At 46.8% G+C, this 26,666-nt stretch overlaps 1 protein-coding gene across 1 annotated transcript in view; it reads left to right on the top strand.

Annotated features, from left to right (window-relative positions):
* LOC138570281 (cytosolic phospholipase A2 gamma-like) overlaps positions 1-26,666 on the top strand; it is a 507,932-nt gene that overhangs the window by 297,470 nt on the left and 183,796 nt on the right. The window contains exon 13 of the mRNA XM_069649050.1: positions 25,800-25,823. Within this exon, the coding sequence (XP_069505151.1) occupies positions 25,800-25,823 (24 nt within the window). The remainder of the gene's footprint in view (positions 1-25,799; positions 25,824-26,666) is intronic.

Raw genomic sequence — 26,666 nt, 5'->3', positions numbered from 1 at the left:
AGACCTCGAGACGCAGTTACTACAAACCCACCAGATGTAATCTCAGAAGAGAGGTCAAACAGCAAAAGCATGAGCCCTCGAAACGCTGTTACTACAAACTCACCAGATGTAATCTCAGAAGAGAGGTCAAACAGCAAATGCATGAATACTCAAGACCTTGCATTAAAAAAAATGGTTCTAACCCTGCACTAACAGATCCAACAACTCTGCAGGAACTACCACCCAGGGACCTCCAACCGGCCAAAAGTAAAAGTAATGAAACTTCAGAGCCGAAGGCCGGTTCTACAGGAGTAGAAGCGAGCAGTAATGAACACCCACAACCGGTGGAAGAAATACACAAGCAGAGAGAAATCGTGACACCACAGAGACAAAAGAGGGAAGAACCTTAGAGGATATCGTATTGCAACCACGCAAGAGTGGCACAAATCACTCAAAACACTATTCACCTACGTAGGAAAGCACTCAGGATTCCTCCATAAATCCATTACAGTGGCGTCAGAGTTACGGAGATCAATGTCCACCAATGACTAAGGAGACCCCGACAAAGAAACCTGATATGACCACAATAATGTGTGCAATCACCATAGCGTTGGCACCCTTCTGCAAACTCTATGAGGCCATAAACGAAAGTTTAAAAGATCAGGTGACAATGATAGCCATGATGCACACCAAGCTTATATACCTAGAAGGGTATGTAACAGCTACAGACCAGAAAAAACCTTGTGAAACTGAAGAGACAAATTTTGGACGTGAACCATCGAGCCCAATGAAAATGACTAAACATAGTGCAAACAATGAGTCACTAATAAAGGTGGTGCAGATCTCGCAATCCACGCAAACAGAGCAATCTCAATCTAAACCAGCATCCCGGAAGGACCAGAACGAAAGTAATTACAGTATATTCAATCTTCTCCAAAACAACAAAGGTGTTAAATTTAACTTACCTGAGGTCTTTTTCTTCAAGGTAAGATCTCAGAAGAAGTACAATACAATGGCAAAGAGCCAGAGGGAAGGAACCACTATCCGAAAGAACTCAACAGCAGAAAACATGGCAAGGTTATCGGAAAAGGGAAAACGAGAAATAAGTGAACCGAATACGATATATAAAGAAGTCTTATTGAAACTATCCAAGAAGCCAGAAAAGTCTTCATGCTCAATAACAGAAAGCAACACAAATTCACTTTCAGAAACAGAAAAAGAAATGAAAAACAAAAAAGAGATGTCCCAAACCAGAAATGACACCAAGGAAACCACTGCGGAGAAAGGTCATCAGAACAATCAACGATTTCTTAGCGGTTCAATCTACCATGAATTACTCACAGTATTCACACAGCGAGTCGGAAGATGAATCCGACTACCCTCAAAGCGAAAAAGCAATAAAAATCCAACATTTGTCATATCATCAGAGTAGAGCGCAAAAAGAAAGCAGCAAAATCAGTCAAACTCTTTGATAACTTCAAAGAGCAGGGGAACACAATCCAAATGAACAGCATAAAGAACTCGGTAAGAACAAAGACAAAATGTCAGGTTCATCAGCTAACCACGACCATGCACGAAGTAACCAGCAAAGAGAGGCTGACTCGACTGAGAAAGAACATAAGTAGAGAAGATATTCATCAATGGATAAAGAAACTCTATACAAACCGAGCAAGAAAGAGCCAGTCTGAGAAATCCTAACCCCGAAACTAGAACAATCGTACAAAAATCGCGAGAAGATGGTGCTTAATAGTAGGACAGTAAGAAACATTTTCAGCAATATCACCACTCTAAAACACTTGAGAGCAGAGGATTACATGAGGGTGGAACCGTATCACAGAGGGGCGATTGCAAAGGCTTACATTCACATAAAGTTGGCGGCCAGGCCCTGTTCAATCAATAAGGCCTTAGAAGAGCTTCTACAATGTGGCTTTCATCTATCCATCATAGCTGACATTAACCCTAAACCAGACGGAAGAGATTGGGGGTCGACGAAGACACCAAGCAGCAAATCAACCTGTTACACATCTAAAACTGAAGAGTTATATAGCTCGCAAAGATTACCCCGACACAAGGTTAAGCCCTCAGATAGAAGCACCAAAGAAACTAGAATTCCATCAGAACCACGTCCACAAAGGAACAAAGGAACGGGGGACAGAAATGAATCATCAAAGGGGTCTACAACTACTTTGAAGAGCATGGATAAGAGCCCGAAAACCAGGGAGAAAAGGGCGCTATCTGCGTCAACATCTCTTAAATCACGAGTCAACTCATTGGCGTTAGTGACAAACTCACAATAGTTGGCCAAAACAGAAACAGGCCTCTCCCCCATGAAACAACAATGAGCATGGTTACCCAAAACACTATCAGCGCACTCCAAGAAATAGCAACCCGCTATCCATGGCATGGAGGCTCGAGTGAAGGGGAGATCGAAGGAGCATAGACAGTCTCTCCCCTCTTTGCAGATGGGTTCATGGAACACGCGTGGCTATCAACATCTACTGAAAAAGGGCGATGTAAATCTGGGCAAATTTGATATTTTAACCATGCAGGAAACGGTTATTGGAAAAACCTCACCTTAATGGTTTTTCCATTGAATTATCGCCTGCAAAAAAGGTGCATTGGGCTGTCCATTGGTTGGGATTCTCCTGGCGGTTCGATCAGGCAGTGGAGTCAGCATTCAAAAAATCGTGTCGCATCCTTAAACCATCTGGCAGCATTGACTAACTGGACTATCTTGGACCAGAACAGAAAGGCAACAAAAGAGTTATCAGTGGCAATACTCTCTGTGTACTGGAATTCCCAAAACATCTCAGACAACGACTTTCTGAAGAGTATCGAAAAAACATTGGATCATCTTCTCACTGACCTAAAAGTGGAGCACATGATAATATGTGGTGACTTACATGTTGTGGGAGTTGTCCTCCCACCGTGGACATACAAACACAACCCAAGAGTCCAGCTGAAAAAAGAGGGGAGAGATGGTCAGAGCTAATGGCGTCACGTGGCTGCTATAATTTGGATAAGGCATTCCCTAACTCTAACCGATTACCAACTTGGGAAAGAGACACTCTCAACACCACCATTGATGACATCTTTGCATCAGTCAATTTGCTAAAACTGGCAACATCTTTTGAAATCATCAAGGCATCAGTCAGTGACCACAATCTCCTGAAAGCCACATGGGAAATCCTAAACCATGCGCCCCTCTATTGTGAATCTCAAATTGAACCTAATGTGCAATGAAACTGCCTCAAATTAAAAGCAGAGAGAATAAAAACCTTAAATCTCAACTATCAAAAGAAATGCAGAGAAACTGACCAAAGTCAGTAGTAACGCCCGACTACCAACCACTGCTGTGCCCATACAGAATCAAGACCAGAAAAAAACCTGCTGGAACTGAGTCCAACATCCATCAATATGACAAGATTCTAGTCGCAAAAAGAGCCTTGGTAAGACGCCTAAAAAGAATAGCAAAATAAATTAACACCCCAATGGCCTTAAATGAAGCAAGTATGGAAGCAAAATCATACAGAGCCTGGCTGAGAAATCATTGGAAGTCTATGTATCAAAAAGATTTGGAAGACATGTTAAACAAATTGGGGAGTAAAACACGGGAGAATTCTGGTCTCTCATCAAAACTTCAGGGGCGCATCCAGCACCGTCGCAAGCAAATTGCGTGCACAAAGAAACTTGGAAAGCGCACTCTCAGCCCTCTTTCAGGGTTCAGAGGAGCTGACACAATCAGCAGGCCAAGAAAACAATACTCCATGGTGCAATCTTTCAAATGAAGAGGACATCAAATTAATTATACGGAAACAAAAAGCCTCACATGTGCCAGCCGGATGGAGTGACAAACAAGGATCTTAAAACATTCCCTGAAGAATGGGCACCATTTATCAGCAAAGTCGGTGCAAAAACAGGCTCATGGACCTCATCTGTGGTGGTCCCTATCTTTAAAAAGGGCGACAGAGCAGACCCATCCAACTACAGGCTGATCGCGCTCTTAGACTGTATAGGGAAAGTCTTCGGCATGCTACTACTCCATGAATTCCAACATTGGGCAAAGTCAGCTCCATTACAAGACCCTTTTCAAGTTGGCTTTCAGAAGAATTCGGGGGCTTCAATTAACATCTTGATCCACGGCCTTTTGAACAGCAAGGCACTAGAAGAGACCTCAAAATCTTATTTAGCCATCATAGAGCTTACCCAGGCTTTCGACAAGGTCGAAAGACAGCTGCTTTGGGACAAACTTTCAGTGACAAACTGCCCAAATAACATCATGAATCCAATAAAAGCTTTATACTCGAAAACATTGATGCGGGTAAAGCTAAATGGAAAGCACCCAATAAAAAGGGGGGTAAAGCAGGGAGGACCCCCGCTGTTTGCTGCCTTTATTGGAGACTATAAGGGATCAATGGAAGCCGTGAAGGCATTTCCACCGAAGGTTGGAGGAACTCAAGTCCCAAGAATCCTCTATGCAGATGACATCACTGTGATGGACCAGACTCCGATTGGCCTCAAACGCCAACTAACAAATCTATCGGAGTACATCAACAAAAACAAGCTCCAAATTAACACAGGAAAAACGAAGATAATGATCATGGGCGAAAAGAACAAGTCTGCACCCAGAGCTTCGTGGCATTTGGAAAACACGTTTATTGAAACAGTCCCAAAGTTCAAGTATCTGGGGGTCATGCTTGACAACACCAGACAAGAAACCAGTATGCAAAGCTTCATCTAGTCAAAAGCATGCACTATGACCACACAAGCGCGAATGTTGGACAATACATTTGGGCATTTTTCACTCCTACCGGCACTAAATTACTACAAAACAAAAGTCATTCCATGTCTGACGTATGGTGTTGAAGCTATGCCAATGTTGCGAGACAAAATCTGGCCAAAGATTGAAGGCTTCTTCTGGAGATCATTGCACTCGGTTCCCAAATCAACCTCGCTACCAGCAATTAGGAAAGAATTGGGGCTGATTTCTTTAAAAGCAGAGGTGGACAATAACAGCATGTCCCTGTACAGAAAAATGCTTCTTCCAGAGTCACCAATCCTGTACGACCTGATGGCCAATGAAATCAAAACAGGCGGCTCAAAAATGTTAACATCATGGGGGACAAAAAAAAAGGAGCAACTAAAATCTATTTCCTGTTCTCACGAAGATCTCCTCTCAAAGGAACTGGACTGGATCACCACATTAGAGAAGGCTAAAAAGAATAAACTCCTGTCCCATTTACCACCTCTGCAAAGGAAATACAATGATCCAGGTGTAATATACATAAAATTTCCCAGCAGACCATTGAGACAGCTTTTCATAAAAGCGAGGTTAAACTTACTGCGACTAATGAGATTCTACACATGAGCGGTATAAGCTCAACAAACATCTGCAAGCTGTGCAAAGACGCGGAGGCAGTAAAATCAGTCCAACACCTAATTACATCATGTCCAGCACTACAAAACATGAGACAATCTTATCTGTCAATTGTCCTGGAACCCTCTTCACTTCGCAAGGAGGAGACTTGGTGGCCACGCATAATAAGCGGGCAAAAAACGTCCTGGACAATTGCCACGGTAAAAATTTAGCACCACACCTTCATGCTGTTAGCGACAAGAGAAGGACAATGATAAAGCAAATGGTACGCAACTAATATGAAAAAGCAAGTTTAAACAGATTGGCAATGTTTGTAAGGAGAAGAGTTATCTTTGTTTTTTTGTTAAAACCAAATAGTTTTTGGTAAATACAAAATATATATTTTAAAAGAACCCGTTTATAGGTTCCCTGCTACTTGCAGCCTTCTGGCCCCAGCCCTCGGGCCTTGGCCTTTTGCTTGTTTTGTTTCTTACTAGTATTTCCTCTGAGCATTTTTGCTGCCTACGTGGGCTGTGTTGACCACCTAATTCTTTTTAGTATTCCTTCACCCCTTTTGTTTTCCCCCCGCTTTTCTGTTCTGTATAGTTTGGCCAGGATGGTGACTATGTTTAGAGATATCTCATCCCTTCTGTTACCTTGGCTGCCCATTGTGGCAGGCCTGGGCTTTTAATCTGCCCCACTGTATGTTTGTTTGTCCTATGTTAATGCTGTTTCTTACCCTGTCTCGATTGGATACGCTCGTGTCTGGGACTTTGTTATAATCAGCTGCCGGGTAAACAGTGCTTCTGTGTCTTCCTTGAGTGGCTCGAGCCTGTTCTTCCCTTGCTGTGGTCTGTTGCACTCTGAACGATGTAAAAAACTGGTCACCATTCTGTGCACTACCTTTTGCCTGCGCGGGAACTCCCACTGTCTGGAACGCTTCACATTTGGTAACCCCCTTGTTTCGGGGTTGTTCTAAACTTTCCACTCCCACTTTGGTATGTGAGCTGTTGTTGTGAGCACCTTGGGAAAATACTGGGTCCTGGCCCTGCTAGACTTTCATTTAAGTTATGTCCACAGGTGATCCACCTGTGGGTGTTCTGTGTTTAATAATAACATATATTAAAACATTTATATGTGCATTTAAATGGCACTGTGGACCCTCAGGTTTCTGTGCCCTGCTTATTATTACCCATGGTGTGTGGCACTGATTAATCGATCTTGGAAAGATGAAGGCTGAGTCTGGCCCTGCCGGGGTTTGAACCTGCGTCAGCAAGCTCTGTGCCGGTGTCCAAAGGAGCGCTCTGTATCTCTGTGCTAAAGAACCGGCTCTGTATCTCTGTGTGAGGGTTTACAATATGCGACATATGAAAACTTTGATCTTGTAAGGCTGGTGGGCTGTGTTTGGTAGTGCCCGGACTGGAACCTGGATCTGCAGTCCCTTGAGTGGATGTAAAAAACGACACACTCTGCTTGCTGTGCTACATGCCTGTTTGGTTGTCTGTGTTTTCTTAGCTGTTTGTTTCAGCTCTCAGATAGTTTTTGGGACTAGCTTTTTGGTTTTTGTCTGCCTGAGTGTGTGCTTCATTGGGCCCCTGGCTGGCCTACCTTGTCTTTGGTGTTCTTTGGCGCCGTCACCCCTTCTTCACTTGGCTCCTTACCGCTAGCACCCAATGTTGTGACTGTTTCCGAGCTCCTTTGCCGATTGCCGTCGCCCCATTCCGTGCCATGGTCCGATTCTGTTGCGCTCCTTCAGTAGTGTTGTTGCAACTGAGCCCCCCGACTACGGGTTCTCCTTAGTTGTGGAACTGGATCGCTTGGGTCCCTGTGCAGGGACCACAAGCTGTAACCGACTGTTTCAAGCCCCGTTTTCAGGGTTCTGTAGTTTATTCTGCATACACAGAAATATTTGGCAAGCTCCGTTCGGATAGCTGCCTGGTCTTGGGGATCCCTTTTTACTTGTTCTCTCTTTATTAACCTTCTGTTTCTGGCTGATACAAATATGCGCCTCTGCTCCCCTTGATTACGTTGCGGACGTACTTAAATGTGTATATTGTGGTGCTGATTGGCATCTGCTTGCGTGTTGACCCTGCCGAGCTTAAAGAACTTCGTCAGCAGGTTCTTGTCCGGATGTAAGAAATGAGCCCTTATGCCAGCTGAGCTGACTGTTTGGTGTTTCTAACAGTGCCATGTGACTGCCGGAACTTTCTCCTTTGTTCTTGGTTTCACGTTCGTTTGTCCGTCTTTGTATGGATGGTTTTCTACCTTGCTCATGAGGTCTAAAATATTGCCTTGTACCTCAAACTGTCATTGAAAACTTTCCATACTTGAGAGGGGGCTTGTGCCTAGACTGATCCCTCTACTAATTTGTGCCCAGTGCAGGGTACTGATTATTTGGTGAAGAAAACTCTCACCTTTTTTTAGAATTGATTTGCAGCTTGTGATGCACTCTGATTTGAGCGCTGCTTGATATGAAAATGAATGGTCTTGCACTTATTCCAGTGGTGCTACAACTTACTGTGTGCATATTTCTTCAGAGATTTTTTTTACTGTGAGTCCTGCCTTGTTTTATGTAGTTGGACGGTTTTGATGTACTTCGCCCTGTGTCATAGCCTCGCCATTTGATGGGGGCTCGCTAGCTTTTAGGAGAAAAACTGCCACTTTGTTAATGCATTTCGTCCCTGTTGTCCAATGCCATTCTGCATTGCGTGTACAGTGCTGTTGTACATAATGTGTGCTTTTACGCCTTTATCCTTGAGTTATGTAATTGCTTCAGATTGTCTCCGCTTTGTATTAATCTCAATTTTCAGAGTCAAACTGGAAAAACGTTTAGCCTTTTCCCCCTACGTGGGAAATGGTGCTGAACCAATAACAAAGCGCCTCCAGCTTGTTTCCTCCGTGAGATGCGGCAAATAATAGCGGGATGTTTATCTCTGTGCAGATAGCCGCAAAAATGGCCAGACTTGTGTTTTGCTTTTTGAGCGCTTTAAATCGCGGCCCCCTACTTATCAGGGCGATTATAAAATGCTGCCCTTCTTTATATAAACATTAGATTCATTTTGTGCCACTCACGGAATGCTTCCCCCATGCTTGTGCTGTAGTACGTATTATTGCGATTTTGCAGAAACATGTTTAGCCTTCTTCCCCTTACAGTGGGATTCGGGTCCTGAACCGAACCCAAAACGACTCCAGCTTGTTTCCTCCGTGAGATGCGGCAAATCACTTGGCTCCCTATGCAGGGACCACCATATTGCTATCATGCGTTGTGCTTCATTTCTTGTGTGCACAGAAAAAAGCTGCGGTCTACGAGGCTGCCCGTGATGTCTCTCTTATGACCCGGGTCCCGGACCGCATGAAATGCGGGACGATAGAGGATCTGGGAGTTTAGGCGTGGGGTGGGGGGAAAACGGCGCGGAAGCGTAGGGAGGGGCGTCCGAATGGCGCCACAAGAAACAAAAGCCCAGGAAGGGCAGAAAACAGCACCTGGTAAGGTGTGAATTGCAACAGCAAGGGGTCAGGGGGTAACCCAGCCGCCCCCAGGAAGGAACAAAAGGCCGGGGGGGGTATAAGTACGCCTGGAAAAGGAGAGGCGGCACAAACCAGGTAAGAGCTCACCTCTCTCGGGTAGGCTCTTGGTACCTGGAGAAGGGGAAGGAAAAACGTTTGCTCTTGCGGGCTCACGCATTTTCTACCTTTCTAGAAGTTTATACTATCGCGGCGGCCACAACGGTACCAGAGCAGGAGAGAAGGATAAGCTCGCAGTGGCCAAACAGAAGCACGACCGACAGACTTCAGATGAGAAGGATGGCGGAAGGAAGAGTGAAGAGGGCCCGAGAATTCTCAGAATGGGCAAGAAAGGCGGAGAAGGAGTATGGAGCACAATGTGTGCTAGAAGTAATGCAGAAGGAAGAAAGAGCGAAGGCAACGTCACCTCTGCTGTTCATAGAGCCCAGCAGCAGCGAAGGTGAAGACGAGGTACCGCAAGGACAGAAAAGGGGGAGAGCGAAGTCGAAAAGAGCAGAGGAACAGACGGAGGCACCGACCAAAAGAAAGAAAAAAAATAAAAAGAAAGGTACTGTGACTAATAATGTGGGGAATAAAATAGTAATAATGTTAAAAAATTGCGTCACGGTTTCGGGTAAATTGCCCAGAACCAACGACAAGAAGAGAAGACGGGGGAAGAAAAGCAGGGAAGAGTGGCAGAGAGGAGTGGTGAGCAAAGAAAGACGGAGTAGGGTAGGGGGGGCAGGGGCAGAACCCAGAGAGGGCCCGGTCCCTACACCACAGGGAGCACCAGCTGAGCCCAGGGAAGCCCCGGGCTCGGCACCACAAGGGCACCAGTAGTCCCGGTGCTGCAAGGAGCTCCAATTTTATCAACATCAGAAGAGGTACCGGTAGGGCCAAGCATAGGGGCAGGGGCCACACCACCGGGGACAGTACCGCCGGTGGCAGCGGCGGAAAACGAGGCGCCGCTCATGACGAAATATGGCAGGCCAACCATGGGTAAAGACGCGCAGGGCAGGTCAATGAAAGCGATGGCCTGGTACATAAATGACAAAGTAAAGGAAAAAATCTGCAGAAAAGAATTGATCGAGATATTTACATTAATAGATTGTCAAAAGAGGGGGATGAATGTAGCACTGGAGGACATGAAAGAGGATGAAAAAAGCTTACTAAAAAAGGGGCCAGTAGTAAGGAACTTTGACAATTGGATGTCGGCCTTCACCATAATGTCTACAATCATATTACAAAAATTCCCGGAAGACGGGGTAGCGTTAGTGGCATATCAACAGAGGGTACTGAAGGTCCACGCAGCATTTGGAGGGGACGCATGGCTGGAGTATGACCATGAGTTCAGAAAGGAGATGGACTGCTTTCCGGACATGGGCTGGGACGAAGAAAACTTTAACCTCTACATTTTTAACGTGCTAAAAGAGAAATGGGATTCCAAGGAGCGGAGCACAGTGGGACAGCAGAGAAGGCAGTACTGGCAGAATGATTACAAAACGGATTATAGATCGAGTGGCAGAAGGTACAAATCCAGCTATGGCAGGAATAGAGGCCAGAGTTTTCGGAGCAGAAATTATGGGTCACAGAGAGGATGGCAGAGCAGCCTGCCCCTGACAACACAGGGTGGGGGCAGTGGGAACACAGAGACGGCACGAGCGGAACCAGGGCAATGCAGGAGCTTTGAAAAGGGAGTACCATGCAGCTGGGGATGGAAGTGCAAATTCAGTCACAAGTGCGAGAGATGCAAGGGTGACCATAGCAGCTCCAAGTGCACAAGGGACGTGGCGCCAAGCGGCAGAAGAGATGAGACGCGGAAATGAAAACCGGGACAGGAAAGGGGCCACGCCGGTAAAAATCGAGAAGATGGAAGGTGGCTCCGGAAATACTCCGACCAAGAAGCGGCAGAACAAATCAGACGAGGCTTTAGAGAAGGTTTCAACATCCCGTTTACCGGACAGGGAGCGCAAGACATTCCTAGGAATCTAAAATCAGCAAGCGGAAACCGGGAGATAGTGACCAGTAAGATCAGGAAGGAAGTAGAACTAGGGAGGGTAGAGGGCCCGTTCACGGCCCTACCATTCGAAGAATTTTTATGTTCACCACTAGAGCTGGTGCTGAAAAAAGAGGAGGGGGAATACAGGTTGATACACCACCTATTCTACCCTCTGGGTGCCTCGGTGAACGACGGCATCGCTCAGAGCGAGGCGACAGTATCATATTCAGACTTGAGGAGGCGGTGGAACTGGTCAGAAAGGCAGGAGAAGGGGCATGGATGGCGAAAGCAGACATTAAATCGGCATTTCGCCTGTTGCCAGTCAACAGCAGATCACAAAGGTGGTTATGCATGCATTGGGAGGGGGAATACTTCATCGGCAAATGCCTTCCGATGGGGTGCACCATCTCATGCGCATAGTTCGAGAGGGTGAGTTCATTCTTACAATGGGCAGTAGCACAGGAAATGAGGGAGTTCATGATGGTGCATTACATGGACGATTTCTTATTCGTCGGCCCCAAAGGTGCGGATATATGCAGGGCAGCACTGGACAAATTCGTAGGAATAACGAGCGAGTGGGGTTTTCCTCTAGCGGAGGAGAAAATGATGGGGCCAATACAGGTTATCCAATTCCTAGGTATAGAAATCGACTCAAACAAGGGGAGGTGTCGGATCCCGGAGGACAAAGTGACGGAGCTGCTGAAGACAATAAAGGAACTACAAGGAAAAACAAAGCAACAGTGAGAGAATTGCAAGCGCTGGCAGGGAAACTGAACTTTGCAGGAAGAGTCATACCTCAGGGGAAGGTGTTCCAGAGAAGGATCGAGCTGAAAACGAGAGGTGCTACCAAAGGGCACCACAGGGTCAGGCTAGGGGGAGGAATCAAGAGAGATCTTGGGCAGAATTTCTGAAAAACTTCAAGGGGGCGGTAATATGGCGCTCACCGGTGAACGATGAAGATAAAAGGGTGTTGTTCACTGATGCAGCCGGTGGCTTTGGTTTTGGGGCAATACTGGGGAAAAAATGGTGTGCAGGCAAGTGGCGGAATGGACAAAGAACATAACGCTGCTGGAGCTCTTTCCGATATGGGTCGCGTTATGCGCACGGAGGGAAGAGCTAGGGCGGTATGGTCAGATAACATGGCGGTGGTGCACGTGTTAAACAAGGGAAGTGCGTCATGCAGAATAGTATTGAAACTAATGAGGGCAATCACCCTGGAAAGCCTAAAAATGAATACATGCATAAAGGCGAGGCATATCGCTGGGGAAGAAAATGTGGTGGCTGATGCAATCTCTCGCTTTCAGTGGGAGAAATTCAGGGAGCAGAGACCGGACGCTGACAAGGAAAGAACGCCCACACCACGGAAGGCATGGGTCCTGTTGGAGGCACTAGAAAGGAAAGCACGGTTGGCCTCAAGGTCGACTCAAAAGAAGTGGGAGAAGAACGGAGAAAAGAAAGGGTCATCGACAAGCTGACCAGAAATGCCCTGACATACAAGACGGGTAATCAGTACGAAAAGCATGTAAAAGATGTGTTGATGGAAACAGGTGTAAAAGAGGTGGAAAAAATGTCAACCGAAAAAATTTGTGAATTTCTTGAAGGGGCATTTGCCAAAGGGAAAAAGAAAAGCTGGGCAGCAGCGCACCTGGCGGCGGTGGCATATACCACAAAAGTGGCGGGCATACCGGACCCGACTGACAGCGCTAAGATAAAATACGCTATGAGGGGATGGGCGAAGTTAGAGGGGAAGAAACCAGATAGCAGAAGGCTGGTAAATATTGGGAAATTGATAATTCTGCTGAAAGTGCTACAAGACACGTGCAGCAGCACGTACGAAACCGCGCTGTTCAGGGCAGCATTTGCTCTAGCTTACTATGGGGCTTTCAGAATAGGGGAACTGGTGGCCAGGAATACGGTGGCAGGAGACGGCCTGGCGAGAAAAGACGATAGTATGGGTATCAAGGGGATGTGGATAATGCTAAGGAAATCTAAGACAGACCAAATTGGAAAGGGGAGAGCAATAGATCTCAATTGCATCAGAGAAAACGACCACTGTCCCAGATGCATCACCAAAGAATTCCTAGAACTGCGACCAGAAGTCGACGGACAGTTATTGATCCATAGGGACAGCAGCGTGCTCAGCAGGTACCAGTTTCAGGCAGTATTAAAACAGGCGGTGGCAAAAGCAGGTTGGGATCCAGCCGAGTTTGGGACACACTCTTTCAGGATAGGGGCAGCAACCTCTGCGTGGGTGGGGGGACTGGGAGAAAAGGGGGTGAGAAGAATTGGGGGATGGAAGTCGCAATGTTTTAAGAAATACATAAAGGAGGAACTGATATGACACTTATCTCCCCCGTTTCTACAGAGGCTGGACCATACAAATCGGCATGATTAGTGGGGCACTCTTTCGTGACCCGGGCAGGCAGGTGGCTGGAAGAGGTGAAGCAAGGATTGCATTTGAGGAACACAATTACGTCATGGTGGGGCCTCTCGGGGATGCACTGAGAGGGCATCCACGACAGATTATCGGACATGATAGGTTTCAGGGAACCCCCTGAGTACCTGGTTATACATCTAGGTGGGAACGACCTGGTGAGCACGAACAGGGGTAAATTGCAAAGGAATATCTGCGAGTCACTGCATAGCATAGCCCGCAGCTGGTGGAAAACCGAGATTTTTATGTCGGAGATAATACCAAGAAGGGTCTGGCATGGGCCACGGAAGAGGCACGCAATTGAGATAGCCAGAAAGAAACTAAATAAATCGGTAGAAAAGTACTGCAAGAGCACAGGGCTGCATTTCATAAGACATGGCTTACACCGGAACAATCCGGACATGTTTCACCAGGATGGGGTGCACCTATCAAAGGATGGGATGGGGGGTTTTTCCCACAACATTTTTAGGGCACTCCAGGAACGAGGTTGTAGGTAGGGTGCTTTTGGGGGGACCTGAGCGGGCGTAAGGAACACCCACTCAGGTGTGGCGGCATGGGCCCAGGAACGAAGGCTCAGGGATAACAAGGACTCAGGAGGAGCCTTGAGCAACTTCGGGACTGGACACAAGGTGCCCAAAAGCATATGGCTGTGTAATTATTTTTGTTGTGTTGTATTTTCTGTAAGAAAATAAAATGCCTACGGCCTACAACTTTTCAATGCACATAAGTTGTCTGTAATGTATTACTTAGGTAGGGATCTGGTAAGAGAAGCAAAGTGAACCCACACTACTCAGCCTATGACCCAGGCCCCGGGCCGCATGAAATGCGGGACGATAGAGGGTCTGGGAGTTTAGGCGCGGGGTGGGGTAAAACGGCGCAAAAGCGTAGGGAGGGGCGTCCGAATGGCCCCACAAGAAACAAAAGCCCAGGAAGGGCAGGAAACAGCACCTGGTAAGGTGCGAATTGTAACAGCAAGGGGTCAGGTGGTAACCCGGCCACCCCCAGGAAGGAACAAAAGGCCGGGGGGTATAAGTAAGCCTGGAAAAGGAGAGGCGGCACAAACCAGGTAAGAGCTCACCTCTCTCGGGTAGGCTCTTGGTACCTGGAAAAGGGGAAGGAAAAACGTTTGCCACCCAACCCACCCTACGAGAAAAACGGAAGAAGAGGGGGTGCAGGCAGGAGCCAGTACGGCGAGGACTCTCTCGGTACACGGTCCAAAAAAGAAGGAGCGAGCAGAAGTAAGAACACCAAGTACTCTTTCGGTACACGGTCCAAGAAAAGAAGGAACAGGCAGAAGAAAGGAACGCTGAGTACTCTTTCAGTACACGGTCCAAGAAACGTTGTAGGCGGCATGTGCCCAAGAATGAAGGCTCAGGGATAACAAGGACTCAGGAGGAGCCTTGAGCAGCTTCGGAACTGGACACAATGTGCCCAAAAGCATATGGCTGTGTAATTATTTTTGTTGTGTTGTATTTTCTGTAAGAAAATAAAATGCCTACGGCCTACAACTTTTCCATACACATAAGTTGTCTGTAATTTATTACTTAGGTAGGGATCTGGTAAGAGAAGCAAAGTGAACCCTCACTACTCAGCGTATCTAAAAAAGATTGGCTCAGGCTTTCTTTGAGAACTTATTCCACCGTTCTCCTCCTATCCTCGTGCTTTCTTCCCATCAGTGCAGTTTGCATCCTGCTTGTTGAATGACTAATCTGTGCACTTTGCTAGCTCGTGCCTGGTGACCTTTGCTGTGGTCTTTGCATGCCGGTGTAAATGTGCGGTGTTCCGAGGCGACGCGCTTCTGGCTTCTGGCTCCATCTCGTTTCCTCGCTGCTCATCCTTGCTATACTTTGGGCTGGGATGAACATCTCTACTTTCTCTCCGTAGCTCGTGCTTCACTACTGGGACGTGCTCTTTGAAAACTCGAGGCCTTTTTTTTTACTGTTCCCTTTCTTTTTGTTCCTCGATATTCCGTGCGGTTTTTAATTTTGAAAACAAAGTTAATTTTGTTGTGAAACAAACCGGCTTTGTTTCCTTTTATTCCTCCTTTCTTGTGCGCGTTTTTAAAATTCAACTTAAAGTTAAATGTATTGCGCTCCGCGTCGTCTTGCTACAAGTTTTAATTTGCTGGGCACAGAAAGCCTGTGCGTCGCCCTGTTTGCAGCGGACTTCTAGGCGGAGGCGGTGTCTTGCACAGCCTCGTGAGAAAAGATTCTCTGGACCCTTGTCAGTGTTAAATCGTTTCCTTCTCCCCCTTTTCCAGGCCCTGGGAGCTTACCCGAATGAGGTGAGCTCCTTACCTGGTTGTGCTTTCCTTGGTTTCTGCTGGGGTACTTATACCCCCCTGGCCCTTTGTTGTATCTCTGGGGGGCCGGACTTCCTCCTGCCCCCCTGTTGCTTTTCTCACACCTTTCCCCCCGTTTGTGCTGTGTTCCTCCTGGGCAACGCCAGGGGTGGGGGTGCCACTTTGGCTGCCCCTTCCCTTGTTGTTCATGCCGTTTGTCTCCCCCACCCCGCGCCTAACCCCCCCAGGCCCTCCATCGTGCCGGACTTTGTACTGCATGGGGCCTGGGGCATAGGCTGAGTAGTGTGGGCTCCCCCTTTGCTCTAGTTCCTAATACCCTGGAAAATGGAAATAACATGACAGACAGGTTTCTGTTCGTGGAAAAATTATAGGGCGTAGGCTTGTTTATTTTCTACAGAAAATAACACCAAACAATTATCACAATAACCAACAAATGACACCAACTCGCTTTTGGGCACATCGTGTCCAGGGTTAATGGATGCCCAGCCTTCTCCTCGGCTAGACTTAGGCTGAGTAGTGTGGGCTCCCCCTTTGCTCTAGTTCCTAATACCCTGGAAAATGGAAATAACATGACAGACAGGTTTCTGTTCGTGGAAAAATTATAGGGCGTAGGCTTGTTTATTTTCTACAGAAAATAACACCAAACAATTATCACAATAACCAACAAATGACACCAACTCGCTTTTGGGCACATCGTGTCCAGGGTTAGTGGATGCCCAGCCTTCTCCTCGGCTAGACTTCGTTACCCTGGGGCATCCGTTCCTGGACACGTGCCGCCACACCTGAGTGGGTGTCACCTCGGCCGCTCAGGTCCCCCCAAAAAGCGCCCCTATCTGCATCCTCGCTCCGCTAAAGCTCTAAAAATGTTGTCTGAAAAAATTCCCATCCCTTTGCTGGATAGGTGTACACAGTCCCGGTGGAACATCTCTGGGTTGTTCTGCGACAAGCCATGCTTTATAAACTGGAGCCCCATACTCCTACAGTACCTTTCTACTGCCTTGTTGAGCTTTTTTCTTGCAGTTTCAATGGCATGCCTCCTGTGTGCCCTGTACCAGACTCTGCGGGTAATTATCTCCGACATAAAGATTTCGGTTTTCCACCAGCAGTGTGCTATAGCCCTTAGGGACTCGCACATATTCTGCATCAGTTCGCCCCTATTTGTTTTGACCAGGTCATTACCACCAAGGTGGATTACCAGGTTCTCCGGTGGGTCCCTGAACCCGATTACTGATATGCCTTTGGACCCTATGCTGACGCCACTTCTCGCTAGCCCGTCCCCTGCAACTGTGTTGCGCTCTACCAGTTCCCCAATCCTAAAGGCCCCATAATACGCTAGCGCAAAAGCCTCCCTGAACAGCATTGTTTCATAACTGTCGCTACATGTGCTATGTAATAATTGTAACAGTTTAACCACTTTCCCAAAATTCAAGGGTCTCCTGCTGTCTGGTTTCCTACCCTCCAATTTCGCCCAACCCTTCATTGCATATTTTATCCGTGGGCTAAATGTTGGGTCTGCCACCCCGGCCACCTTAGAGGTATATGCGACCGCGGCCAAATGCACTGCTGCCCAGCTTTTCCTTTTCCCCTTTGCAAATGCTTTCTCCAGGAAGTCACACATTTTGGAAATTGTAATCTCCCCCACTTCTTGCAACCCTGTTTCTTTTAACACATTATTCACATGTTTCTTGTACTGCTTACCAGTTTTGTATGTTATAGCGTTCCTGGCCAATCTTTCTATCACTTGGCCTTGCTCCTGCGGCTCTTCCTCCTCTTCTGAGTCAACCTTGTAGTTGACCGTTTTTCCTCCATTGCCTTTAGTGGGGCCCATGCCTTTTTTGGCGTGGGCGTCTTTATCCTTTTTGCATCCGGCCGCAGCTCCCTGAACTTGCCCCACTGAAAACGAGACAAGGCGTCAGCGACCACATTTGCTTCTCCGGCGATATGCCTCGCCCTTATGCCAACATTGTTATTCAGACAACCCAATGTTATTGCCCTCATTAATTCCAAGACCAACGGGCATGATGCGCTTGTCTGACCAAACATTTAGCTCCTTGCTATTTAGCTCTGCCTCCCATGCGCACAGCGCTACCCAGATAGGAAACAGCTCCAGTAATGTAATATTACTCGTCCATGCTGCCTCCTGCCATGCCTTTGGCCACATTTCTGCGCACCACTCGGTACCCAATATTGCGCCAAAACCAATTCCCCCGGCTGCATCTGTAAACAACACCCTCCTGTTCTCCTCGTTTATTGGTGAGTGCCAGATAGATTACCGCTCCATTGAATGATTTAAGGAATTCACCCCATACCTCCAAATCTTTCTTGATTCCCCCACCAATTCTGACTCTGTGGTGCCCCTCCTTGGCCCCTCTCGTTCTCTGTTCAATCCTTCTTTGGAATATCCTGCCTTGCGGTATGACCCTTCCAGCAAAGTTTAGTTTACCTGCTAGTGATTGCAATTCCTTTACAGTGGCCTTGTTTCTCCCTTTTAGTCTTTTGATTGTTCCCAGTAGGTCTGCCACTTTTTCTTCCGGGATCCTGCACACTCCCCTTTGTGAGTCAACTTCTATTCCTAAAAATTGGATTATTTGTGTTGGGCCCATTGTTTTTTCTTCCGCCAGCGGAAAGCCCCAGTCTTCTGTTAATGCCATGAATTTATTCAAGGTAGCCCTACACAGCTCGGAACCCTGTGGCCCCACAAATAAGAAATCGTCCAGGTAGTGGACTACTTGTGCCTCCTCCATCTCTTTTGTGAGTGCCCATTGCAAGAATGAGCTCACTTTTTCGAAATATGCGCATGAGATGGCACAACCCATTGGGAGGCATTTATCAACAAAATACTCGCCATCCCAATGCATGCATAGCCACCTCTGTGATTCCCTATTGACCGGTAGCAGGCGAAATGCTGACTTTATATCGGCCTTCGCCATCCATGCCCCCTTTCCTGCCTTCCTGACCACCTGTACCGCTTCCTGAAAATCTAAATAAGACACTGACACTGCATCTTGTGGTATGCCATCGTTCACCGATGCCCCTGAGGGGAAGGATAGGTGGTGAATCACCCTGAATTCGCCCACCTCCTTCTTTGGGACCAGACCCAATGGTGAGCATATGTACTCCAATAATGGGGGGGATCTGTAGGGGCCCCCTATCCTCCCCAGTTCTACTTCTTTCTTGATTTCCTTGCCCACTAACTCTCTGTTCTCTAAGGCGGATTTCAGATTTTTTGGGGTATTCTGGGACCCTTGCCCTTTGAAAGGAATATCGAAACCCTCCTGGAAACCTCTCCTGATTGTCTCTGCAACTTCCTGGTCTGGAAACACATGTAGCCACCTCTCCATTTTCTCAATCTTAACTGGTGTGGCCCCTTTCTCATCTCTTCTCTCAACTCCGTTTTTTCCGGCCCCCTGTACGTGCCGGTTGTTGCTCTGGTGCATTTAGTGGTACTATGTTCCCCCCTACAATTTTCGCATCTGTGGCTGAATTTGCATTTCTTGCCCCAGCTACATGGTATCCCATTCTCGAAGTTTTGACATTGGGCTGCCTCTGTCCTTGTTAACCCATTGCTCCCCCTACCACCCCCTTGTGCTGTTGGTAGTATGCTGTTCTGCCAACTTCTCTGTGAGCTGTATTGCCTGCTCCGAAAGCTCTGATCCCTTCCACTGTCATAATTGCTCTTGTATCTTCTGTTATTATATTTGTAATCGCTTCTGTAATTGTTTTGCCAATATTGCCTCCTTTGATCACCTCCCGCACTACTCTGTTCCCTGGTGTCCCATTTTTCTTTTACCACATTGAATGGGTACAGGTTGAAATTCTCCTCATCCCAACCTATGTGTGGGAAGCAATCCATTTCTTTTCTAAATTCGTGGGGATATTCCTTCCATGCATCCCCCCCAAATGCTTTGTAAACCTTTAAGACTCTCTGCTGGTATGTTACCAGTGATAACCCGTCTTCTGGGTATTTTTGTAGTATTATAGTGGACATTATTTGGAAAGCCGCCGTCCAAGTATCAAAATTCCTTGGTACTGGTGCCCTTTTTAGTAAGCCCTTCTTATCCTCTTTTATGTCCTCTAATGCTACATTCTGCCCTTTCTTTTGGACATCTAGTAACGAAAAGATATCTATAAATTCTTTTCTCCATATCTTCTCCTTCACTTTTTCATTAATGTACCATCCCTGTGCCTTCATAGAACGTCCTTGGGCGTCTTTTCCGACCGTGGGCCTGCCATATTTTGTCATAACTGTGGCTGGTTCTTGTACTGTTACAGTGGTATGCCCAGCCGGCGTCACCGGTAGGCTGGTGGTCGTCCCCTGGGGAATAGACCCTGGCGGAACCCCTTCTGCCCCCCCTGTGATATGGGGACCCCGTTTTCTGTTGGTCCTGGCCCTCCTGCTCCCTGACCGTCGCCTGCACCTCTGCCATTGCCTTTCTCTGTTTATCTTTACTCACTACTCCCTTCCATTTCACCCATGCCTATAAGTGGTCCCTCTCTTCATCCTCACTACTTTCCGTCTCAGATGTTACCACCCCTTGCTCGACCCTGTGCTTTTTGTGTTTCCTCTCCTTTCCTCCACTGGTTCTGGACGATTTACCCTGAGCCGTGATGCATGTTTTCAACATTTTTACAATTTTGTCCCCAATATTATTATCAATTTTTTCAGTACCTTTTTTGTTTCCTTTCTTTTGCTTCTTCCTAGGCTCCTCCGGCTGCTCCTGTGGTCCTCTTGTCTCCTCTCTCGCCCTTTTCTGGGCTTGTGGTAACACAGCCTCCTCTCCGCTGCCGCTGGAATCCTCTAGCAGCAAAGGCGACATTGCCTTTGCCCTTTCCTCCGTCTGCATTACATCCAGCACTCATTGTGCTCCATACTCTTTTTCTGCTTTCTTGGCCCATGCGCTGAATTCTTGCGCTCTTGCCCTTTCTTCTGCCATCTCGTGAAAATTGCCTTCAATTTTTGGTTTTTCTTGTCTCTCCTTTGAATATTGTGTGGGCAACCGAGCAAAGAATATTTCCTCTGATTCTGCGCCTCCTTTATACCCTGTTCCCGGTATTCCAGCCGCCAAGGTGTGGCCCCACTGATTTGCTTCATGCTTTGCTGTTAATGTACTCAGCCGGGCTTTCTCCCCTTAATTGTGGCACACAATGCGTTAATTTTGCGCTGTCTCTTTAATGTTCAAGCGCGTCCGCTCCTTCAGTTCGTTGCGTGTGCCTTTCTCTTTAAAATCCCAGCGCGTCCGCTCCCTCCGATCACGTGTGCCTGAACAGACCACACCCCTTATTTGTCGCGCCTTCGTTCCCTCAACCGGCTTTCGCGGGTTTCACCAGGCGCCTTCTCTTGCCTCGTAGGGCCTCGTCACGGCGCTTCTCCTCGCTGATGAAAAGGAGTCCCTGCAGCATGCTCTGGTCCTCCTCGCTGTACTACGGCTGCGACCGCCGGCTTCTTCCCCGGCCGACGCTCCTTCTCGACCAAACCGCTGCTGTTCTCTTGGCTCCTTCTGGCGCTCGCAGAACTCTGGCTCCCGACACGGTCCCTGAGGCTCCAGCAATCTTCTCCACACCAGCGGTCGCTGACAGCTCACGGCCCCGGCGATGACGGCAGGTCTACCTCCAGCTTCTCTACGCCGCCCTAACTGCTGTGGGGGGAGAACTAGGTAAAAAAGGCACGAAAAGCCCACAGAGGCAAAACGTTTCCTTCTCCCCCTTTTCCAGGCCCTGGGAGCTTACCCGAATGTGGTGAGCTCCTTACCTGGTTGTGCTTTCCTTGGTTTCTGATGGGGTACTTATACCCCCCTGGCCCTTTGTTGTACCTCTGGGGGGACGGACTTCCTCCTGCCCCCCTGTTGCTTTTCTCACACCTTTCCCCCCGTTTGTGCTGTGTTCCTCCTGGGCAACGCCGGGGTGGTGGCGCCGCTTTGGCTGCCCCTCCACTTGTTTTTCGCACTGTTTGTCTCCCCCACCCCGCGCCTAACCCCCCAGGCCCTCCATTGTGCCGTACTTTGTACTGCACGGGGGCTGGGGCATTCTTGCTGTTCGAGGAGAAACGCTGGATGACTGGGCTCCACAACTTAATAATGCACCATGTGGTGCCTGAGCCTGCTCTGTTTCCTGCTCCCCCCTTCCTGACACTGGTGCTTTGCACCCCTTGGGGAGCAAAGGCGAGGTGTTGTTTAAACACCTCGCCCTTCCTTCTTCTTTTGCTTTGTAGTGTCCTGGGGGAGAGGGAGGAGCACAGCCCACCCTTTTGTTGGGCTGTTTGCTCAACCCTCTCCCCTGCCTGGCTGCCATGGGGCACAGGTTACCAGCCTCACCTGGTGCCTGCGGTGTTGCCCATCATTTTGGTGCTGTTTGACCGGATCTGCATACAAGTTTACAATAGGATTAGAGACCCCACATAGAACGTCTTTACAAAGTTTAGAGGGATTTTGTCAAGAGAGGGCAAACTAGAGCAGGACCCCAACATTTTTCGATGGCCTATAACTTTGGTGCAGTTTGACAAATCCACACAAACGTTTACAATTAGGTTATAGACCCATCTTTTAATGTATATGCAAAGTTTGAACAGATTTTGTAGAGAGGGGACAACATTGTAGCTGTCCCAGAAAGTTCTAAATCGGAATAGGCTTGAAAGGGAAAATACATTCTTTGCGTGCCTACAGCCGAATTGCGGACAGACATTTTTAGAAAATTGGCAAGGACCAAAACCATGCTTTTGCAAAACTTTCCTGTGCTTTATTTTTCAAAAAAAGGTTCAAAATATAGATACACAAAAGAGTTATTTAGCTTTGTTGCCGGGGCAGTGGGCCTGTCCCCTGGCAAGGATGAATGTCTACTCTGGTTTTGTTTTTTGGGGCCAGCTGCGTGGCCGAAGCACTTGCCCCATTCATTGTGCGCACTGGTCCTCAGTGTAAAGCAAAACCATTGGCCGTTGGTCACATTACGCGGGTTTGGGGACACTGCACCAGCTTCAGGGGATAACGGGGTGGTTTGCTGGGGCTGGGGTCATGCTCGAGCCTCATGCCCTAGGCAATTCAACCATAACTTGCAATCCCAGCATGCACTGCTGCGCTGCTGAAAATAACACACATTAGTATGCGCTGCAAAAACATGTTTTTTAAAGGAGGTTTTTAGTCCTTTCATATATGTTAAAAGGGGAATCATTAATAACTTATATACAGTGCTGTAACATCATGAAAAATTTTCTCTAATACAAACTTATGAAAATCATTGAAAGCACTTTGTTAAAGGGACATTATGGTTAAGTTGCACTAATAAAAACCTATGAAATTCACTTGAAAAACTTTGTTAAAGGGACGTTATACTTAAGTCGCACTAATAAAAACCTAAAGAAATTCACCAGTTATGAAAAGTTATGCAACCATAACTCGTGCCACCATCATGCACTGCTAAGACTAACACAAAGGACATCAAAAATGACATCACAAATGATTATAATTGAAAATTAAAAGAAACCTCTAGTATATCTTCTGAGATGCTGATGGATGTAGACCCTAGAAATGAAAATCCCTAAAAGATTGTAAACTAGGCTGCGATAGAGCGGCTCTGAATCACAGAACAAATGCACTCTCAGAGTTGAACAATCCATCTGAACGTTTGAGGTGGGAAGGTCAGTTGTAGGTTCTGTGAAGGTGATTGGTGGATAGGTCTGTCTCTGTTTGAATGTAGCCAATCAGGGAGTGTTACGGGTAATAACGGAAGAGGAGCAGTGATGTGCCCCGAAGTCAGCAGACACGTGACTGTTCACGGGCTGTTTGCATGTGCCAAACGGGCACTTTTAACATACACTGCGGGAAATGAGGACTGTGGAGGACCCAGACTTCCGTGATGTCAGGACACAGGCATCCGTGATGTCCGCAGTCTCCGCTGTCCTCATTTCCTGCAGGTCCTGATGCCAAGAAGCTTGACCAATCAGGCCTCCGGTTTGTGGAGGAAATGTTGACCTGCAGAGGACAGGGCAGCAGGTGCTTCATTTCCTGTTTGCATTGCAGTTTATTGGCTGCAGTATATGCAAAGCAGCTTGGTGTCTCACACAATCTTGGCTTTGAAATGTTGAAGATGGGGTATGGAGTTCATGGTATGAAGTGGAATCAAACGTTAACCGTATGTGAGGATATGGTGCATTAGAGATTACAGTTTAGGTTATGTTACTGGAGTACTTTGTAGTTTATTATGAATGATACATTTGCGAGTCTGTTAAATCTTTTTCTTCAAATCATGTTTATTGTTTCACAAATTACACAGAGACAAGTGTGGAAACGATCTAAGCTGTTTTGACCATACATAGAAGAGCCGAGGTGAAATATGAATAACTCTGTCTTTGCATTTCTCTGATATTTTGGAATGTCACCTTTTGAAAATGACAATGTTTGACATGATGGAGTAAACATTTTTAGAATGGATGGAGTGCATTTTACCAAGCTAGGAAATTAGCATTTTCTTTGCAATATTCAGAATGCAGGGAATATTTTATGGGGAAGACATTCCACTGTGAAAACAGAAGTTCTGCAGATCCCAATTGTTGGTCCTCCCCTCTCCTGTGTCAGATTTAGAATGGCTATAAGAAATGGGTGGGTCGACTAAAGATGCTGCCTGTCCCCACTTTCCCCTGGCCCAAAACTTCAGAGGTTGATAAGAGGCCAGTAACAGTTGTACAAAGTTTATAGAAAAACAAAGAATTTTACTAGCAGTTATGGAAGGGTAAAGTTTTAACTTAAGAGTTGATTAGGTCAGCGCAAAAAATGACTGTGAAGCCTGGAAATCGACTGTGGACACGTCATCACACCGCACTGGCACGGTCAGGTCATGCAGTTTGCAGTCATCTGTAGCCATGTCATGACATTCACCAACATTATTGAACCCTGGTGACATCACTCCAGCATGTTGTCATGACTGTGACTCCAGTTTGATGTTCTCAAACTAATTAAACATGCTTCCTTGTGCCACAGACGTGGAAGTCTGTTCGCGAATGTCAGCGCACCAAGGTGACGTCCCACTGCGCATTGTTGTGGGCACAGACTTGAAAATGGTCTGGGGGCAGCATATTGTGGTTTTAAAAAAGAGATTACATTTATTTACATCGTTTTGCATTGCACTGAATTAGGACTGAGAAGCAGAATCACAGCGGAAAACAAAAATATGGACATTGGCAGGTGGTATATACATGCTTGATTGGGAGGAAGAGGGAAGTCACAAATGGCATAATACACAACATCACTAATGACATCACCAATGCTGCAGAGTTGATTTGGTGATAGTGAGTTACTTAAGTAGAAAAGTTGAATTGAAAATTTCACAATTATATTTAAAAGGTAATATATATGTCCACTGTAACCTCACAGGGTACTCTTTAGTTAGTTTCCTTAGGGTTTGCCTGACCCTAGGGTGCACAATTATGGAACAAAAAGCGGGCACTAAACAGAGAATTCAAGGTGTATCCTATATATATATATATATATATATGTTGACTGTAATCTTAGTTTCATTCTCTGCTCACAGTATTTGTTTCCAAATTAATAAATGTTCCCTGCTTGTGCATCAGGTTACCATACCTTGGTGCCATAAGTATACCAAGTACATTCACACATATGTCTATTAATTCTTGTATACTTATAACTTAGGCCTCATTTTAATAATACACAAGGTGCTCTTAGGGCTGGAGTTAGAATTATGGTAACACATTATATCAGGAAAAGTGCGTTCTATGTGTATGGTCCACCCTGTTGGCTTTGCCTATGTTAATGTATGTTTAGATTGGGATATTATGAACGCAACCCTAGTAAACATCCTCTAATTGAAAAGGTGCATTCTGTAATACATGGACTAGTTTATTGGAGGCCTCATTGTATGTTGATAGAAATTTCCAAAATAATGTCCTAAACGCAAATCTTTGTCAGGGCTTTCAAGCTGTTTTGCTCACTATTGCTGTCATCGATGATGCCATTTGTGATGTCATCTTTGAGGTGCCCGGGGTTAGTGTGAGCAGTGCCTGGTGGGGTCACGAGCTGACCATAAATGGGGAATGAATTTCTTTGGTTTTTAGGTTTTGACTTGCAGCCATAACTTCCCTTCAGCAAAGGTGTTCACTGGAGGTAAATATAGGTAGATGTGCTTTTATTGTCATTGTGGCTCATTGATTGTCAATGTGCTGACCATGCTGAAGTAAGAACATGCCCCACACTAAAACATGATTTTATTCATTTTCTAGACATGGCTGAAAGAGTTGTTGCAGGTAATACTCGCATTGCTCTTTATTTTGTTGAAATATATGTGTGTGGCTAAATCATGTCCACTGCTGGCGACACTACACTGTGGGCACTGTGGGCACTGCGGACCAGATGAATGGGTTCTCGTTCCCCAGCCAGTTGATGTTGATGTCAAGATGTATTGCTGGGATTAGGGAGGAAAGGGACATTGGGTCACCAGAGATTTGCAGCGAGAGGGTCAGCACAGAGAGCCTCATTTTGGGAAGTGGGACAATGGCAATATCTTCCACTATGTGTTTGTGTCAGCAGACAAGATGGTTACTTTGTTGTGTTGTTGGTGTAAAAGCCATGCTTCTGAGACGGAAACTCTTATCAGACCTACACGGGTAATGTTTAGATGTTGCAGATGTGTAAGTAAGCTTTAGAGGGCAAAGAAGGAGAAATCATCTCAGTTCCCTGGAACTCTGGGCAAAAGTCTGTAAAAATACACATTGGTTTTCTTTATTCACTTTCACACACATAGACTCCTCCTAGGTCCACACGCCCTCCACTCCCCACCCTATCTGATCCCCACTGTTTCCGCCCTGGTTACTAGGTCCACACGCCCTCACTCCCCACCCTACCCAAGACTGGGTAATCTGATCCCCACTGTTTCCACCCTGGTTACGAGGATCACACACTCGCCGCTCCTCACCCCCTTCCCGTGACTGGGTAATCTGCTCCCCACTGTTTCCTCCCTGGTTACTAGGTCCAAACGCCCTCCACTGCCCACCCTACCCGAGGCTGGGTAATCTGACCCCCACTGTTTCCCCCCTGGTTACGAGGATCACACACCCGCCGCTCCTCACCCCTACCTGCGACTGGCGAAT

The sequence above is a fragment of the Ambystoma mexicanum genome, chromosome 2q (genome assembly GCF_040938575.1).
Source record: "Ambystoma mexicanum isolate Mex_15411 chromosome 2q, UKY_AmexF1_1, whole genome shotgun sequence".
Taxonomy (NCBI): domain Eukaryota; kingdom Metazoa; phylum Chordata; class Amphibia; order Caudata; family Ambystomatidae; genus Ambystoma; species Ambystoma mexicanum.
The sequence above is the reverse complement of the archived record's forward strand: the minus strand, read 5'-3'. Positions and strand labels throughout refer to the sequence as shown.